This window comes from Octopus bimaculoides, chromosome 14 (assembly GCF_001194135.2).
Source record: "Octopus bimaculoides isolate UCB-OBI-ISO-001 chromosome 14, ASM119413v2, whole genome shotgun sequence".
Lineage (NCBI taxonomy): Eukaryota > Metazoa > Mollusca > Cephalopoda > Octopoda > Octopodidae > Octopus > Octopus bimaculoides.
Window position 1 is genome coordinate 59,992,940 of NC_068994.1, and position 18,186 is coordinate 60,011,125.

General features: G+C 34.7%; 1 protein-coding gene across 18 annotated transcripts in view; it reads right to left on the minus strand.

Moving 5' to 3' along the window:
• LOC106880490 (protein hu-li tai shao) overlaps positions 1 to 18,186 on the minus strand; it is a 138,472-nt gene that overhangs the window by 21,511 nt on the left and 98,775 nt on the right. For 8 of the 18 annotated variants that reach the window (XM_014930438.2, XM_014930440.2, XM_014930439.2 and 5 more), the window contains 8 exons: positions 16,639 to 16,812; positions 14,090 to 14,229; positions 13,344 to 13,476; positions 11,962 to 12,075; positions 10,457 to 10,549; positions 9,694 to 9,886; positions 9,159 to 9,266; positions 4,493 to 4,525 (listed from right to left, as the gene is read on the minus strand). In XM_014930438.2, coding sequence (XP_014785924.1) covers positions 4,493 to 4,525; positions 9,159 to 9,266; positions 9,694 to 9,886; positions 10,457 to 10,549; positions 11,962 to 12,075; positions 13,344 to 13,476; positions 14,090 to 14,229; positions 16,639 to 16,812 — 988 coding nt within the window. Of the gene's footprint in view, positions 1 to 25; positions 568 to 4,492; positions 4,526 to 9,158; positions 9,267 to 9,693; positions 9,887 to 10,456; positions 10,550 to 11,961; positions 12,076 to 13,343; positions 13,477 to 14,089; positions 14,230 to 16,638; positions 16,813 to 18,186 lie in introns of those variants that run through there. The other 10 variants (XM_014930441.2, XM_014930450.2, XM_014930446.2 and 7 more) reach the window with 4 other exon arrangements.

Sequence of the window (18,186 nt, forward strand, 5' to 3'; positions counted from 1 at the left end):
ACAGATTTTGGGAAATCCTATGTAACACCGAAAAAGCAAACATTAATAAAAAATAAAAAGGTAGAGGGAGAAGCATTTGAAGACAGTTTTAAAAGAGTTTTAAGTTCCTTTTGTTTTAGGTTTTTTTTTTCTTTCTTGTATATTTTTTTTTAAAGAAAAGATGAAAATAAAATGAATACGTTCAGTTTTTTTTTTTATTGTTTTCATTTTTAAAGCAGTTTTTATAGTGATTTTCCTAATGTTTCTTCATCTGTGTTGGGATGTTTGTGTGTTGTGGAACAGTTCTTCAGTGTTGCATGAGAAGCCAAGTTAGGAAAGTTAAAAGAGGAATGTCGTCAAGTTCAAGAGTTCATTAAAAATAAGGAATCATTTGGAAAAATAATAATAATAATTATAATTATAATTAGTAAGCCAGATAAGAAAGCAATCTGCCCTGTGGCCCCCTAGGGCTCCTTTGTAATATAGAAGTAGGAGGTAGGAGAACAAACAAGAGGTAGTAGTAGTAGTAGTAGAAGCAGACCATTCATACTGCAGTATGTGGGTATTCCTTAGGGAAATCTGTCTTTCCTGAAAAGAAGATCACATATTTCAAAGCCTGCGCTGATCCAATACAAATATTCAACACAGACAAATTAACCCTTTATTCACCGACAGTCAGCCAGACAACCGACTTCGTTAAGTACATTCATTTTGCTTTTGTTCTAATTTAGTTTTATAATTTCTCTAATATGGAGGTAAAAACCAGCCCAAAATAGAAGGGAAATGGTTCAATTTCAAACCAGAAGCTCTGTATTACAATTGTACAACTTTTCAGCTGACTTCAAGAAAGCTGAAAGTGCAATCAACAGAGAATAATATTGCTTCAAAGACATTTGCCCTGTTTAACCGACATAGTAAAGGGTCTAAAGAGAACAGGGGGGAGGAGGGGGAAGCTGGGAAGATAGTAAATAAAGGGTTAATACAATTACGATAAAGATGACAACATCTAGTGAGACATTCACGTGAGGAAGATAGAGGTAAGGTAAAAACAAACAAACGAAAACACACATAAGTGGGTGACAAATACCAAATAACAAAGAAGACTGTTGAAGAAGTTGGAGATTGATTGATGGCAGTGGAACATATATTGTATAGGGAGGATTGTAGTGGAGAGGAAATACACAACAAGAATGCTAAGAAGATAAGTTGAGAAGGAGGAATCTTGTGAACAGGACACAAGAGGCAACAATGAAGGAATATTAAACACCAGTTCATTATATATATATATATATATATATATATATATAATGAAAAGAGGAGTCAATAAGCAAAAAGTAAACCAATCTAAGGTGCTGAAATATATGAGAGATGAAATCCCTAATTAATCTAATTAGTCTTTAAGGTAAAATACATGGACATAAACAGAGTCAAAGCCTTAAATATTTCAGAAATGCTTTTACAACTCAAGACACAAACAAATGAAGAGGCTTAGGTTTATTATTGCTGTATACAAATTCAGTAGAAACAGAGACACAACTATAATGTGTGTGTCCCCATTAATTATAAAGTCCAGCAGCTGGAATAATGGGATTGGTAAAGGCTTAATGAAATGTCCTAAAAGAGCATCGTCATCATGCTGACCGACAGAAATGTCACTCTGTGTCCCTTTTATAGTTACTGAACATGCTAACAACTGAAGATAAACATGGCTAAAGATTTTATCTGACAAACGGGTCCCCATTTAAATTCTACACCACTTCCAGTTAAGCAATCTTTCAGTGCTGGCATCTCTCCAAACACATGGTGGGGGGGGGACATTTTTTATTGAGGGAGAGGTGAGAACACAGAGGTAGGGGTTACCATCAATGCCAAAGTAGAATCCACTCACTGGCAAACAATTGTGACCAGGTTTGTGGTTGTCTTCAGACAGACACCAATTTGGCAGTTATCACAAGTCTTGATAAAAAAGGTCAGCAAAGGTCACAGATGCTGTTCTCCTTTTGTTTTTTTTTCACAACAGATATCATAGCTGCTATTTCAGTGTTTGATAATTAACAACAATATCAAAGGAACCCACTTGTTTGAATTTACAATCCCTCATTATTTATTCATTGCAAACCCTCAGCCTTTCTCTACTGCTACTGCTACTACAGACAACTGTAGTCTAATCTATCTCAAGCAACAGCATTCGACAGTCTTGGGAGAAGAGCTGATTCAAAAGGTTGAAGGCCAGCAGCTAAACAAACAGAAAAAAAGGGTGAAAAATAAGAGCCGGGGGGGGGAGGGGTAAAGTAGTAAAAAAATGGAGTGCTACCCCCCCCCCCCCCCCCGCTCCAAACAAATGGAGTGCTCAGCCATGCTCTGTGGGGCTCATTTCACAAACAGGACACTATTATCCTGATTTTGCAGAGGAAATTGGTAGCATGGGGTCTAAGAACATCTGACATCCCAATGGCAACTGGTCAGCCCCCTGTATTAATTGATTTTTCCTCTCCTCTACGTTAAGGGTGGCAACAGCCAGGTTTGCAGTTAATGCAAGGTTGGAGCCAAAGAATGTATTGGTTTGGAACCTAGCAGCTGTGAAATACTTCTGGCTTCTCAGGAAAATTAGGTTTGGCAACAGGAAACAGGTGAATATGGTGAACTCAAAGCAACGAATGCTGATTGGCTGCTAACTTCAAGAAAATATCACAATCTGACAAATTTTAAAGATCTTTTGGGAGAAAGGGATGTATTAAGGAGGAGGTTATAAGGCAAGCCTGGGGCTCGGATGCCCCACCCCCATCAGCCACTGTTGTACAAATCTTTCTTCCCCATGCTTTGAGAAAAACACACACACACACACAGACTATTTTAAACAGACACAATTTTGCACAAGGATTTATTGTAATTCATATTTTCTGATACTATCCAATCCAACATGTGTCTTTGCTTTACATATTTGGTGGACGAGAGGAGTCCCCTATGTTAAATTTTTATAGAAATTTCTTCAAAAACACAATGGAATTATATTAGATGTTTGGTACACTACCAGCCAGGTTTCTACTCATTCATAACAATGTACTGAACATATTCTAATACACAATTTTTTTGTTTTAAATTTGTTTAAAATATGTAGTGTTATACCTAATTTATATATTCTATAATTATAAGAAAAATTATGACATTCTGCCCACCTGATGGTTACTGGCCCCTAGTAAACTCAGAATGGCCCTCCCCCACCTCCAGGACGTGCTACTCCTACTCCTTAACAACCACTGCTACTAAACTAAATTCAACCACTGCTCACACTACACCAGTCCTACTTCTGGCCAAAATACCAGGAAAAGAAGTTTCAAGAAAAACCAAGAAAATCTGTTTCATAGGGTTTATTTGATAAATAACAAAATATTTCACAAGGTTCAGTAATACACTTCTAAACCTGCCTACACCATTATCTGGAAATACAACTACCTCTGGGGTTTTCTAAAGAAGTTCCAAAAACTAAGCCAGCACTTGTCAATTGGAAGAAGAAAATTATTCAGATGAATGGTGGGGTTCTTTTTTTGTCTTTTTTAAGTCACTGGCATCTAAGAATGAGTTAACATATGAAGAGATTGAATCAGAAAGAATTTATACAGCAACAATATTGTGAAAAGTCTACAAGACTATATAAGAGGAATAAGACTCCCAAGTATATTACAGGTATTTAATATTTAATTAAGGTAACCAGTCTCTCTTGTACTTTTACAAACCCCCCCCCCCCCATTAATTACTGAATTGCAGATACACAAAATTACGCATACTTTCATGGTTGCTCAATCAGATATTGTTGGAACTTCCAAAATGTAAACCGAGTTACAAAAAGTTCCAAATATTATGACCAAATTCACCCATGATTATGCACACATATACAGGCATATGTTGGAGGAAGTACATACTACAGTCAAGGACATGCACATTGAAAGACAGATGCAATGGTAGAAGAATATGGCCACGAGGTTGTGGGGCAGTAATAAAAGAAATATAGAATGTGGATAAATAGTAACCACTGCAAGAAACCTTTTCGTCTTTTTCAGTTTCTGTCTACATGGATATTTCCCAGATTATGACAGGAAAGTTCTCTAAAAGAAGCAGTTGGCATAAAGAGACAACATCTAAAGGAGAAAGAGAGGGGGGGGGCGAGGGTTTATAGCAGAAGACTAACTGAAAGCTTATTTCATTTTTGAGCATGTGTGTATGTCTATTAAAAGCATGGCTGCATATATATGCATAATGCATATAATTATATATAGGAGTTTATTTCTAAATGAATCTATAATTATGAAATTATTCATCTGCATAAGTCTGAACAAAACAACTATGATGTGTGTAAGCATATGTGTGTGTGTGTGTGTGTGTGTGTGTGTGTGCATTCATTTACAGATATGCAATACTATATCAACACTAAGGTTTACAACACTAAGCTTTCCACAACTTCAATATTCAAATCACAATATCTACAGAATTATAGTTTTTTTATATTTCTACTCGCCTTGGTTTGAGGTTGACAGCCGCTTCTTATGATCTGAAAAGCACAATTGAGCATCTATTTTATAGGAAAACAGAGCAAAGAATACCATCTATTTTATAGGGGTTTCACGAAACTGTACAATGAGAAAACAAAAGACAAGAGAAAGTGTCAGTTGGGAAATTAAGCTAATATCAGAGAGAGAGTCACTGAAATTAAATTTGTATCTCATTTCTGAGACTTATAAACCAGTCAGATTTGATCAAAAAAGATATTGATTTCAGATTAGAGCTTAATCAAGTTGTAATTTCCAAGGATAGCACCTAAAGATGGCTTTTCAGTCATTTTATGGACAACTGATTCAGAAACAAATTATCAACACAACATGCTTTTTTTCTTTGTGACTAACATTTAGTCTCTCTCTCAAATTATTTTGTCTTTGACAAGAAGAAATTTTCTTCAAATTCTGAACCCTATTAATTCAGCAATGTTATTTAAAACTGACTGAAATATAAATGCAAAACACTGTTTAGTAGACAAGTACACTATACAGAAAGAAAATAGAATGAAGCAGTGGGAATCCATATGAATAGAAAGAATTAATAATTATGGACTTGAAATAAACTGTTTCAAACAAGAGAAGCAGCTGACCAAGTAATTAAGCTATCAACCTTTGCAAGGATTTACAATTATATTCCATCACAAGGTGTTAAGGTGTGGTTCCTAAGTAAAGAGAGTAAGCTTCTGCTGTGAGTATTGAGGGGAAGAGGAGAAAGAATCCAAAGTATTCATTCATCTGTGAAATGCCAACCACAAGTATAACTTAGTAAGTTGTCTTACTAAGTTCAAGATAGCTCTAATGTTGCCAAGTGGGATAAGCTCAAGTTCTGCTGAACATTCTGGTAAATTACAAAGACTAAAAAGAGCCACTCCATTAATATTCATTTTAACATCTTTTCAAAAATTTCACAGAACATAAGAGAGACATTTGAAGTGTAATAATTTACTGATGAGAGAAACGTTTCTGACATACATCAAACACAATTGAGCATCATTTTATCCCAACTTACAGAAATCCTGCATCAAGTAGCTTAATGATTACTCCTTCATCACTGCTGACTAGTTGATATTTATTGCCAAATGCAATGTTACAAGTTATTGCACAATCAATTCACTAAAGTCTGTAGACACTTAAAATCTAAATACTTCTATTTGCAACTAAAGAAGACTTGTTTACTAACAAAAGAAATTAAGGACCTCTCTTAGTTGAGTTTAGGAGACAGCAGACATTTATTCATGCATAACAACATCTGCAGTCACTTTGTCTTTACAACAATCCTAGAAAACAAAATCAGTTACTCTTTAGGATTTGTCAACAACTTTATTCCACTGTCTTAGAGTTTTCATGGAGACAGCTTTTGTGTTTGATATTTCCTTGGAATGGGCCTTCCCATTAATCACCCATTTTGTACCATTTTGCAGCATTATTCTAGCAGATGGTGCACACAATAGCTTCTACACTAGAATGTTATAAGTGCCATTTACTATCACAACATGGAAAGTTCAAGATAACCTTTTCTCTTATTTCTTCTCTCTCTCTCCCCTTATCTCTTCTCCCAACCACTCCATCCCTCCTCCTTTTCTTCTCTTCCCAACCACTCTACCCCTCCCTTTCTTGTGTGTGTGAGAGAGATATTCAAAGCAATATTAACAGATTTTGATTCAGCTTGAGTTTAAAGCGAATTAATTTAAAATGAAGACAAAAACAACCCATTTCCATTAAGATATAAAATTGGAAATATTTCGTTCCTTCATCAAATTTAGTGGTTTTAGTTGCAAATGATTATTGCTTTAGTTCGGGAAACGAAGAGTGAACTCCAAAAACTGAACCTAATACATTGAGACAAGAGCACAAGACAAAACCGGCTGATAATTCATTGCTGCTGCTGATGATGATGATGACGTTGCTACATGTTGCAAGATAGCAACAAGGGGAGGCAAATTGCAAGCTTTAACATGCAGTGTGAGTGCAGACAGACTGCACTCTCCTCATTGTCCAAGTCTATTTGAGAATGGCTACAGTGGAAAAACCAAGGTGAACTTAGGCAGCACTTTGAAGTTGGTGGTGACATTCTAACACAGTATTTGAAGTAAGGCTATGAATACTGAAGGTATGGGAGACAATGTTGCTATAGTGTTCAGGGGTATTGGAGATGTGTCTGAGTGTTTGGAAGTGATTTTACAAGCCTTTCGTTAAAAAGTTTTGTCATTAGTAACCAAACGAACAACTTCTTTATCATTTGTGGATGACATATTTGGCTGCTGTAAATAAATATTTGACAAAACTTGATAAAATTGAATAACTCATTGGTAATAAATTAAAGGTTAGATTTCCTGATCCTACCACAATATGCCACTCTTCTCTGATAAATCTTACTGAGAAATCACAAACTATAGATTTATTTAGAAGAGATTCAATAAGAAAATATCAAAATAATGATGGGAATATCAGACATTTACCAGTTCAAGAAACAACAACATCAGATATGACAATGCATTATTAGTGCTTGACCAGTAAACTAGCAACTTACAAAAATATTCAAAACAAAAAATTGACTTCTAAGCGAAACTGCTGAATTAGTTAAGATAGAGAGAGATAAGCCTGCCTTAATAGGGTTAGGCTTCCACAAAAGAAAGATTAAATGGTCCATAAAAACAGTTCAATTTTAAATAAATCTCTAAAGTTTTAACACCAAAGTATTCCAACTGAAATTTGAAACTCAACTCACAACTTGCCTCATACCACTGCTTTTCAATTGCTTCTCTCTCTCTCTCATCATTTTGTTTAAGTGAAGGAAATTAGAAAAACACATTGCTACCTAACAGACTGGCAATTAGTAATAACTGGCCGGTTTCATTTACTGCTTATTACATAGAGGGAGCTAATCTGCATTAAATAAATCATACAAAAAATTAAAGTTGTGTATATTTGTGTCTAAACAACCATTAAGTTAAAAATAAAGTGGCTCCATGTGTTTTTTTTTTCTTTAACTCAATCACCGATCTCCCTGATAGGTGATATATCTTTGATTAAAAACTTTTGATTAAAAACTTGTCTAAACAAGTACATAAAATATGAAAAACTATAGACAAACATCACACAACACATTATACACACAAGCAAGCACAAGAATTATACAATAAAAAGCCTGAAAATGTATATAAACTTTGGCAAAGGCATCTGTTCCTCTACAGGAACAATGACTAGAAAGACAATGCGTGTGAAAAGGTTGAAAGTTAGTAGAAGCTGAATCCTTAGAAAGAAAGAAAAAGAACGGCCAACGCAACACAGGCAAGTGCTAAGGTTTATTGAAGAAACTGAAAACGAAAACCGCAATTCCTTGGTGGGGGTTATTGTACCGAAGTTTAGATTGTGCTGGCAAACGATAGAGACAAAGTCCCAACATCCTAAATAAACTGGGAGAGAAAAGGAATGTAGACAAGACTACATTTTAGGAAATGGCAAGTTTGAAATGGGAAATTAACCTGAATTTCAAAACCAGATGAATTAATTTAGCTTTAAGTCAAGAAATGTTCCCGTCTTTTGATGATTTAAAACAGTTCCTTAAAATAGTTATCAAACTTAATGATTAGTTCTAAATAATATTCGAATTATTAACAAATGTGGTCAGACAATTGTAGCCCTTCAGTTTTACTCAAAATTGACTGTGTAAGTATTTAAAAGTAACAGAGCAAAATATAGGGAGAAAATTAAGGCCCTTCAAGGGTAGTGGGGGGGGGGGGCAATCAAACTGCATCAATTTGATGACATAATATTTTAAAGAATTATAGTTTTAGAATAAGAAAAAAAGTTGACATTGCTGAAGTGTCAACTTCAAACCTTATTTCTGTGAACCCTAAAAGACTATTTTAATAAACATTACACAAAAACAATACAAAACAACAACAACAACAAACCAATAATTAAAGAATATTGTAAAGAGCATGGAAATCATTTTAGTAAAAGATTAAGAAAATTTCTGTTTTGCTATTTGAAATTTACACTGAAGACGCAGGTGTTGCTTGAGGGGGGGGGGGGCAATCAAACTGCATCAATTTGATGACATAATATTTTAAAGAATTATAGTTTTAGAATAAGAAAAAAAGTTGACATTGCTGAAGTGTCAACTTCAAACCTTATTTCTGTGAACCCTAAAAGACTATTTTAATAAACATTACACAAAAACAATACAAAACAACAACAACAACAAACCAATAATTAAAGAATATTGTAAAGAGCATGGAAATCATTTTAGTAAAAGATTAAGAAAATTTCTGTTTTGCTATTTGAAATTTACACTGAAGACGCAGGTGTTGCTTGAGGGGGGGGGGGATCTGAAACTTTTCTTAAGACATCTTGCAAATGTCAAGCATTATGAGAAACAGAGAGAAAGAATAGTTGTATGGCTAAAATGTACAGATTGCTAAGGATAGGAACTAGTTCATTGTGTAATTACCACTCAAGCTTATGATCAAAGGATTCTAAGAAGTTAATCCCAAGGATTATCCAGTATCCCCATTAGTAGATAGACACTTCAAACAAATCCTACAAGATGATGAAAAGTTCTGCTATTGATGGCAACCAACTGGAAAACATGAAGGAATCAGAAACAAACACATCAGCACATACCCGCTTCAGCTTCTGTCTTCAAGTCAACGCCGTCACTTCGAATTTGCTGCATTCTTTCTTCAGTTGAGATGAGGCGGCCATCAGGAGCAGGTTCTGTATCTTCAGAATCTGAAACAAGGAAAAAATTAGATTCAGTCAGAAAAAAAGAATTTTATTGTGACTTGATCCAATAAATAAATAGAATAAAGATGGCAGCCAGTCTAGGGAGAATGGGGAATAGCTAGAAAACAGGGGGGGAAAAAAGAGGTAGAGTAAGTAGAAAGGAAAAAAAAAAGATGTAAAATAATGTTGAAATAAAGGACATGAAAAAAAAAAAGATAATCCACAAAGGGCAAAATATTTAAATGGAAATTTGTTTTAAAAATTAAAATTTCAACTGAATCCAGGTTTTTTCCATTTCTCACAGTTTTGATGTAGTTGAGTCAATGGGAATAAACATTAAACCAATTAGTCCTGTCCTTTAATAAACAACAGACTGCAAGCACCAACAACTGACACCTCCAAACCTCATCAATAAGAAAACTGTTATAGTTACCTGCTTCATTTATTTTCCCCTCTACTTTTTCTTTGTACTTTGCAAGCTCATCTTCAGACACATTTTCAAAAGGATTAGGAGAATAAAGTGACTTGTAGACAATGGCATTGTGTTGATGGTCACGTCGAATGATGCCCTTGGAAGCGGCACCAATCATCACTACACTGTCTGATGCACTACTCAGGTTGCCATCCTTCAACAGAAATACAACTATTAAACTCTTAAAACCAAGACACTAAGAATTGTGGCTTGGAAAAAAAAAATAAAATAAAATAAAATAAAAACAGAATTGAAATTTATGCTAAATTGAATATTAATCTAACAAGGAATATATTTAGTAAAATTAATCAGTAAAAACAGTTGAAAAGGGAAGAAAATGAAAACATTCAATAAAATGAATTAGAAAGATATCTCTTGAACAAAACTTATTATAATAACCAAAGTTGCATCATTTTTTAATATAGTTTATATGAAAAAAATTATTTAATAGTTTCCTATGGTGAGAGAGAGAGAGTGGGGGGAGGGCGGGAAGAAGAGGTTGGAGTCATTGTTCTAAGAATTCTATGAAAAGATTGGGAAGGAAAAAACAAAAAGAAAATGAAATAGGATCTTTGCTAAATAGGACTCCAAGAGTTGAAGACTTAAGTGAGATAACAGTTGATTATTGATCTTAATATCTTTGATTAATTCCATGTTATGACAAAAGAATAATAAGGTAAATGTGTGTGATATAGAATTTGTTTTGAAAACAATAATGACAAACCTTCATCTTTTGAGCTTCTTCCCAAGTGGTTCCCTCTAGAACTTTGGACTGAGGACCAGCATGTACTCTCTCCTCATAATAATCCTTACGGATCTGAAAAGAGATTTAGAACATAACAATTCAGACATAAAGCATAAAACTTCACAATGATTTATAAATTTTCAAACAATTAAGCACGTCTTTAGAAATTAAACATTTTATGGGGAGATTTACAGGTCTAAAGTGTTTCCATCTGCTTCATCTCCAAACAACATCAGCTAACTGATTTTGGCTTCCAACTAGAAACCTTCATTTCAAAACTAACGGTTGCAATATTCTTAATGCCACATGGACATGCACAGAGTCTAAAGTTCAAACAATTTTAATCCTTAACAACAACTCATTCCATTCACTGTACTCATCAGATCCCTTCTCATTTCAGAGATGGAATCAAACTTCACAGGCATCATTCTCCTAAAACAATTTACTTAATCCTTCACTGCCATCTTTCATGGTTTCCATTCCACACAATACCAGGTAACAACAGCTCAACCGGCAGCATGACTTCACCCTCTTCACTCATTCCTAGTCCCCAACTTAAAGAAGAGAACAGTGAAATTTAAGGCAGGGAAACAACAATCAAATTGTCATGGCAACTAAGAGAATTTATGTCATCACCATCCACACCATCATTCAATGTCAGTGTTCCATGCTGGCATGGGTGGGATGGTACCACAAGAGCCAACCAGGCAGAAGCCTGCACCAGATTTATGTGACTGTTTTGGTAGGATTTTTACAGCTGGATGCCCTTCCTAACACCAACCACTCAGCAGAGTGGACTTAATGCTTTTTATGTGGCACAAGCACAGGGGAGGTCAGTTTTGGCAAGGTTTCCACAGCTGGATGCCCTTCCAAATGCCAACCACTTTACAGAGTGGACTGGGTGCTTTTAAGTGGCACCTGCCCTGACAGGGTCACCGAGTACCTTGCAAGACAAAAACTTTTAAGAGGGGAGGAAGTGATGATGAAAAGGTTATAGTGAAACAGATATAGGTGTCTTGCTGAAGAGACAGTACAAGGTACCTGGCCAGAGGTGGTCAATCTGGTTTATGTGCTCACCAGACAGATAAGTGATTAGGTGGCTGGCTGGTTTTTTGAATGGATTATAAAAGTTGTGGAAGAAGTAAAAATGCCTGACTCCACTGACCATGAAAATTAGGTAGCCACAGTCAATATTAACAGCCAGCAGAATTGTTACCACATCAGGAAAAATGCTTAGCAGCATTTCTTCTTCCATCTATACATTCTGAGTTGAAATTCCAACGAGGTCAACTTTGCCCTTTGTCTTGTTTAGCACTGGAGTTGATGCATTCGACCTATCCCACCACCTCCCCCAAAATTGTTAGCTCTGTCCTAAAATTTGAAACCAATTTTAACAGCCAGTAAACAGTGAATATTATCAATCATCAGTCATATTTGGATTTTTACAGTATTAGGACAAGTTAGTAATAAAGCAATTTACCAACCTGCTTTTGTTTGTCTCTAAATTCCTTAGGGTTTTCTCCCTGTGGGGCAAACTGGTTTGCCTTTTCTATCTTTACATTCACACTTTTTGTACTGTCGGAATTCTCAGCAACCCACTGAAAAATATCATTTAGTTTGAAAATGGTTGAATTCATGAGTAAGAAAGTGACCTAAATGTTGATATCAGACAAATGTCCAGCCATTACATCTTTCTCATTTCACAGCACAATATTTTCATGTTCTTTAACAGCCCTAACTTTGAAAACCAACTTTATTCAGAGAAACACAATTAATGTTAATAGAAAGGATTAAGAACGAAATGAAATATGTAGAAAAACCAAACAAAAAACTACAAATGAAGAGTAGAATCTCTTTAGAAGTGGCTGGTTTTGAGTTAGAATCTAGGGGGAGTCTAACTAGGAAACTATTTAAGACCAGTGGGCAATATGAAGTGTATATCAGTTTTAGAATTGATGAATCATGTCCATGTGCATCATTGGAGGTGATGAAGAATTGGAAACAGGAAAGGCATCCAACCATAAAATACTGCTTCAGAAAATCATTTAGGGATGGTAAGCTGGTGGCAATGATGAATTAGCAGCAAATATGCAGGGAAACAATAGAAAAAGGAGTCTATTTCTCTATCCCAAAGGAAGTAAAATATATTTGTGTATTTCTGAGAGAATTGAAACTGTCCTTTGAAAAGAAAGAAAAAAAAAGTTTGTCACCCTATATCAGGGGTCTCCAAAGTGGTTGATATCGATCCCTGGGAGCCAATGGGACTGTTCAAGGTGTTGATAAATGCACATCTGCTTAGTTATTATTTATTTTCTTGCACATACCTGAGGGTTGATGGTCTAAAAAGGTTTGGGGACCCATACCCTAAATCCATAAAATATTTCTTGTAAATATGATCCTAATTATGTTGTGATCCATTGAAATACTACAAATTTGCTGGACTAGCAAGCAACTGCACACATTCATGTTACATCTGTTTTCCATGCTGGCATGGGTTGGAAGGTTCATCACAGTCCAAGATGTTTCTTATTTGGAGCTACTGGTCCAATAACTAGTGTTCGTAGGCACCATTTGGTTTGGTTTCAATGGTTGGATGCCCTTCCTATTGTCAACCACTTTGCGGAGGCTGCTTTTTACATAGCACCAAGTAACTTGCAAGATAAAACACTGAGGGGAGAGTGGGATTGAAGGAGAGGGTTTCGTGCCTTGTTATGCCCTTGACCAAGCCTGTGCAGACTCAAGGTCAACCCAATTAAAGAGACAAAGGCAACATAGCGCAAGGGAGACGACTCTCATATAGTTATGAGGAGAAAAACATCTGTGACACTGGTGGCCTTAAAACTTTGTTCATTGATAACGTCCGTACCTTTGTAATCTTCTTTGGGTTTGTTGTACCAATTTCATCAATTTCTTGTTTTTTGTATGTGTTTGGTGAAGTTAACCAACCAGCTTTGTACTGCTGCTGTTTCTGTCTTTCAAGGGCTGTTCGGAGTGGAGACCTGCAACAACAACAACATTCATATTTAAAATAATAATAATAATAATAGTGCTCAGGTGCACTACAATTCATCAAAGGTCCATGTATAGTAAATAGAATTATGTACAAATGCCAGGAAAGTGAATAGTGTATGCGCCATGATATACATACATGTGTGCATGTGTACGGAGGGGGGGGGAGATATCAGGTGTGGTGTTGGTGAATTTCAGGAAGTATGGAGGTTTTAAAGTATGTATGATCCAACAACTAATAATTTTATTTGACTAGTTGGACTAACATCAATATATTGATAGTTATTTTTTTTAATTTAAGACAACTGTGTAAGTGGAAGATTTAATGTCCTGGAGAGATGTTGACAAAGTTTAACCCTGAGAAAGATTTCAACACCAAGATGACAAATTAAGGATAAAGTTTGAAGAATTGTTCTAGCAGAGTGAATCTTCAAAGAAGGCAAAGAAATAAAATTTTTCGTTTTTAATCTGTTTCAGCAATAACTTGACAAAATGAGACAGGAAAAGGTGAAAAACAGTTGACCATTATTTTAAGCAGCCAAAGTAACTTGCAATGAAGAAAAAGTATCAGAATAGACTGAAATGAAATGAAATGAAACTTACACATATTTGGAGCGATCAACATCCCCATCATAAACATAGGTGAATGAGCTTGATGAGGGGGGTATCTCAATATCAATATTTGCATGGTCTTTCTCCTGTTTCATTAAAGGGTTACGATAGATGTACCCTGTGCGGAAACCCTGTAAGGAGAAGGGATGAAAAACAAACAAAAAAAAAATTAAGCAATTAAAAATGACCTCTTTTGTAAAAAGGTGTGCTGAATCAGAACTGAAGCAGATTTTAGAAAAGAAAAAAAAAAAAAAATTCTGAGATAATCCGGTTAATATTATGTCACAAAACTAGAACTGAAAATAGACTTTTTTTTTAAAAAAAAAAAAACTGTTTTCTTTCTTTTAATCTACTTTAAAACTTTTCCAAAGAAACTTTACACTAAAATGTCACAGGAGAGATAGTGACTAATTAGTTCACTCTGTAGCAAATAATGTCAACCAATTAAATTATGAAATTTTACTAAAAAAAAAAATTATATAGTAACAATTTTTAATTGAAAAGAGTAGAAGAATCGGTCTGTGCCATATCCTACATTAATAAGAACCTGAATTATTATCAATCATCTTTTGTTGGCCTGTAGAGGAAATGCAAGAATTCCGATTAGATATGGTTTGCAGGAAATTATTTCTTGTAGTCAAAACTAATAAGAAATTCTGATTAATGCAAGATTATTTGCCAACTGATCAAAGACTTGAACTCCCTACTAATGAAAAGACTGTAAGAGAAAGGTTTTAAGTGAAAGTTAAATTTATTTATTTGTCCAACAGGTAAATAGTATAACATTCTGAATAAACTGACGTTCACTGATGAAACTAGCTCCAATTTTGAAGTGTTATTGCTATAATTTAGTCAATGGCCATAACAAGTATCATCATTATCAAATAATTAAAATAACAGACACCTAACTGAAAGCAACATCACCTTTCATGTAACCTTTATTATTTGCTACAATTTCTAAACAAAATTTTTTAATTACAAGAATATTTTCACATTTCATATTCACTGACATTTTCTGTTTACCAGGTTTTCATATTCTAGTAAAAACTAAAAAAAAATTTAACCTAAAAGACCTCTCAGAATTTAAAGTGAAGAAACTTTGAAAGAATTAACAAAATTTATTGCAAGACTACAGGGATATTGAATCTAGTCCTCACTAAATAAGTTTCATAAAACATATTGTGTGAAATCTTTGATATATGTAAGATATCCAACTATATACTGAAAAATCAATGTAAATTGTCATTCAATCTGGATGCTAATTGTTTAACAGCTAATAATATTTCATCTTGTCAATTATTAGTTATTCTGCCTTCTACAATCAACAGATGCAAAAAAACCCTAATTGCTCTTTCTTTGAATAAACATAGCGTGTCAATGAATAAACGGCTGATCTGAATCGAAAATGCTTACAAGGGTCTCCCTTGCTTGGTTGGTTGGTTAAAGAATAATATTTGCTCAGCTGTGATTAATTCTCACATTGAGAGCATTGGAAACAGTTGCTTCTCTGTTACTTTAATATATGGTCATCATTCCTTTATAATCAGATTATTTGTGGCTTACAGCTTGCTACCCAAGGCTGACATATTTTATCTTTATGGTGTCAATTATGAGTTTAAAAACATGGACACACAGACACACACCAAGTTAGGAACCAAAAGCAAACTTCAGATGCTCAAAACTAATAATTACTAAATCATTCCACATGAGACATATAAGTATGGAACCAAACAAAGGAGCACTTATGCAATCACTCCTCCTACTAGAAACAGTAAGAAGCTTCCTTCGAATCACACACTGCTGCCTTATAAAAGGACACATCAGATAATATAGTCCTAGATGCACAGTGCTTTATTTTAAGCTTGAATACCTTCAATCATAGATTTGTTCAACTAGGACAATATCATAAACCGTATAAGAAATGCAGATCTGTCCTAAAATATTTTTTTTTAAATGTGATAAACAAACCCTATTCACAAATTCCATAGGTTTCAGCTTTTCTGAATATACAAACCGTTCAAAATTCATTTTTATTTTTACTTTAGATTATACCAATTGGATCTCCCTTCTCGAGTCCTTCATTTAATCCTTCTAAATGCATCCAAAAGTTTCTCTCCTTGCCTTTATGGTTCCAACCAGTGACAATCCTCTCAAAACACTAACTACATTAACTTCACACATCCATTCTACCTGCCACTAATAAATCACAAAATAGAAGCATTCATTTAAATTCTCTTACGTAACACACTTTGAAACTTACTTCACATATATTTACAATACACACACACACACACAGATGCAGTACAGAATTTACGATATATATATCCACATACACATACATAATACAGTATGGTTTTTCAGGCAGACGTCAGCAAAGTAAACTTTCATTTATGGCATTCTACCAATAAACCACATTCCTATCTTCACACAAACTGGGTCTAAAGAAATAACATCACAGCATCTGACCTAACTTTGGGAAACTTTATCTAATATTGATAAAGCAAACACACACACACAGACACACAGAATGAGAAACTTACACAGTTGTCCATCATTCGCATGAGAGCCTCAAACTCCAGCTCCCCGGTTTTCCATCTCCTCCCACTGGTATCGACACCACCGCCGCCACTTTGATTGGCCACAGTGAAAGTTTTCTTTTGGGTTTCTTCATTCACAAGGACAAGATTGTCTAAACCAGCCGGCAAAGCATTAATCTGAAAATGAGACAAACAAAACTACAATTTGGCATTGGTAATTAAGTAGATTCGTCAGCACTCAATGAAAGGTTTCCTCTTCTAAAGATGCTACACTTTTTCATCAGTAAAAACGGGAAAATACCAGGTTTTTTTTTTGTCTTTTTTTAATCAGGAAATTGAACTAACAAGTTCAGATTAGTATAGTTTAGGTTAGGTTTTACAATTAGTGAAACACAATCGTTCATCAGTCTTCAGTTATAACTTTATTGATCAGTTATTGATCTTTACAACCCTATAAACCACTGCAGCATTTCTTTTGTTCTTCTAGAAAGTAGCTCTTTGCAATAGGAATGGTTACAGTTAAATGGGTTGAGACAAGTCAGGCTTCACTGATTCTTTAGTGTTGAGAATTAAGATGGTTTCTTTCCTCTAAGCCTGTCAGGATTTCTCTACAGGCTCTGCTATTATCTCATTAAACTTCTCAGCTTATCAGGTTCCGACGTCCTTCATCGGTTTACACTATGTGCTTTATACCTTCTCTTATGATGATGATGGTGGTCCCTCAGTCGTTCAGAATCGAGGCTCTTTATTTTGAAAGGGCCATTGGACCATTCTACTTCTCTTACTGTTTGTGCTACACATTCTTCCCATGCTGTTATCGTTAACAGAAATGATAGCATGCCGCCAGACACCCTACTTTAAGGTGGTTCTCCAATTAGCTGAGGTGCAAATAATCAGGAACCAGAGCTGATGGAATCTTGCTTGCTCAGTCATGCTTTTGAATTGATGAAATGAATAACAGCAAAACACTGAGGTAAATTCAGTTGAGCAGAAGAACTCTACCAATGCTGAGTAAGGAAAGACTTTGGCAACTGCTCGCCCCAGCCTTAGTTGCTTGTTAGTCAATCAGACATGAAATATTAAAAGAAGGACAGGTGTTTAGTGTCAGGTAAAGAGATGTCAATCTTAAGTTTTAAGTAAATGCACCTGACTTTACAACAAAAGGTAACACAATCAGATTTTTGTTATTAAATTGATTATCTCTAGAAAAAAGTTTTCGTTTTTTGAGAACGTTAGAATAAAAGAAATCTAGTTTAATTGTTCTACAAGAATCCATTTGCTATTTGTACTGGTTTTCCAAGTGATAGGATTTGATTTTTTTTGATGGCTTGTAATGAAAATATGAATTTAAAAAATGCTCAGGAACACAAAAGTAATCCTAACTCTAGTAATTTAAATTAATATTAACATAAATTTTATTAAACCAATAAGAATAATAATATTTTATCTAGGTATAAGACCACACATTTTAATCTGTAAATTTAAGTTTGGCCAATTCCTTTAAAATACAGAAATCACAGAAAGCTTAAAGAAACCTTAACTGATAACAGC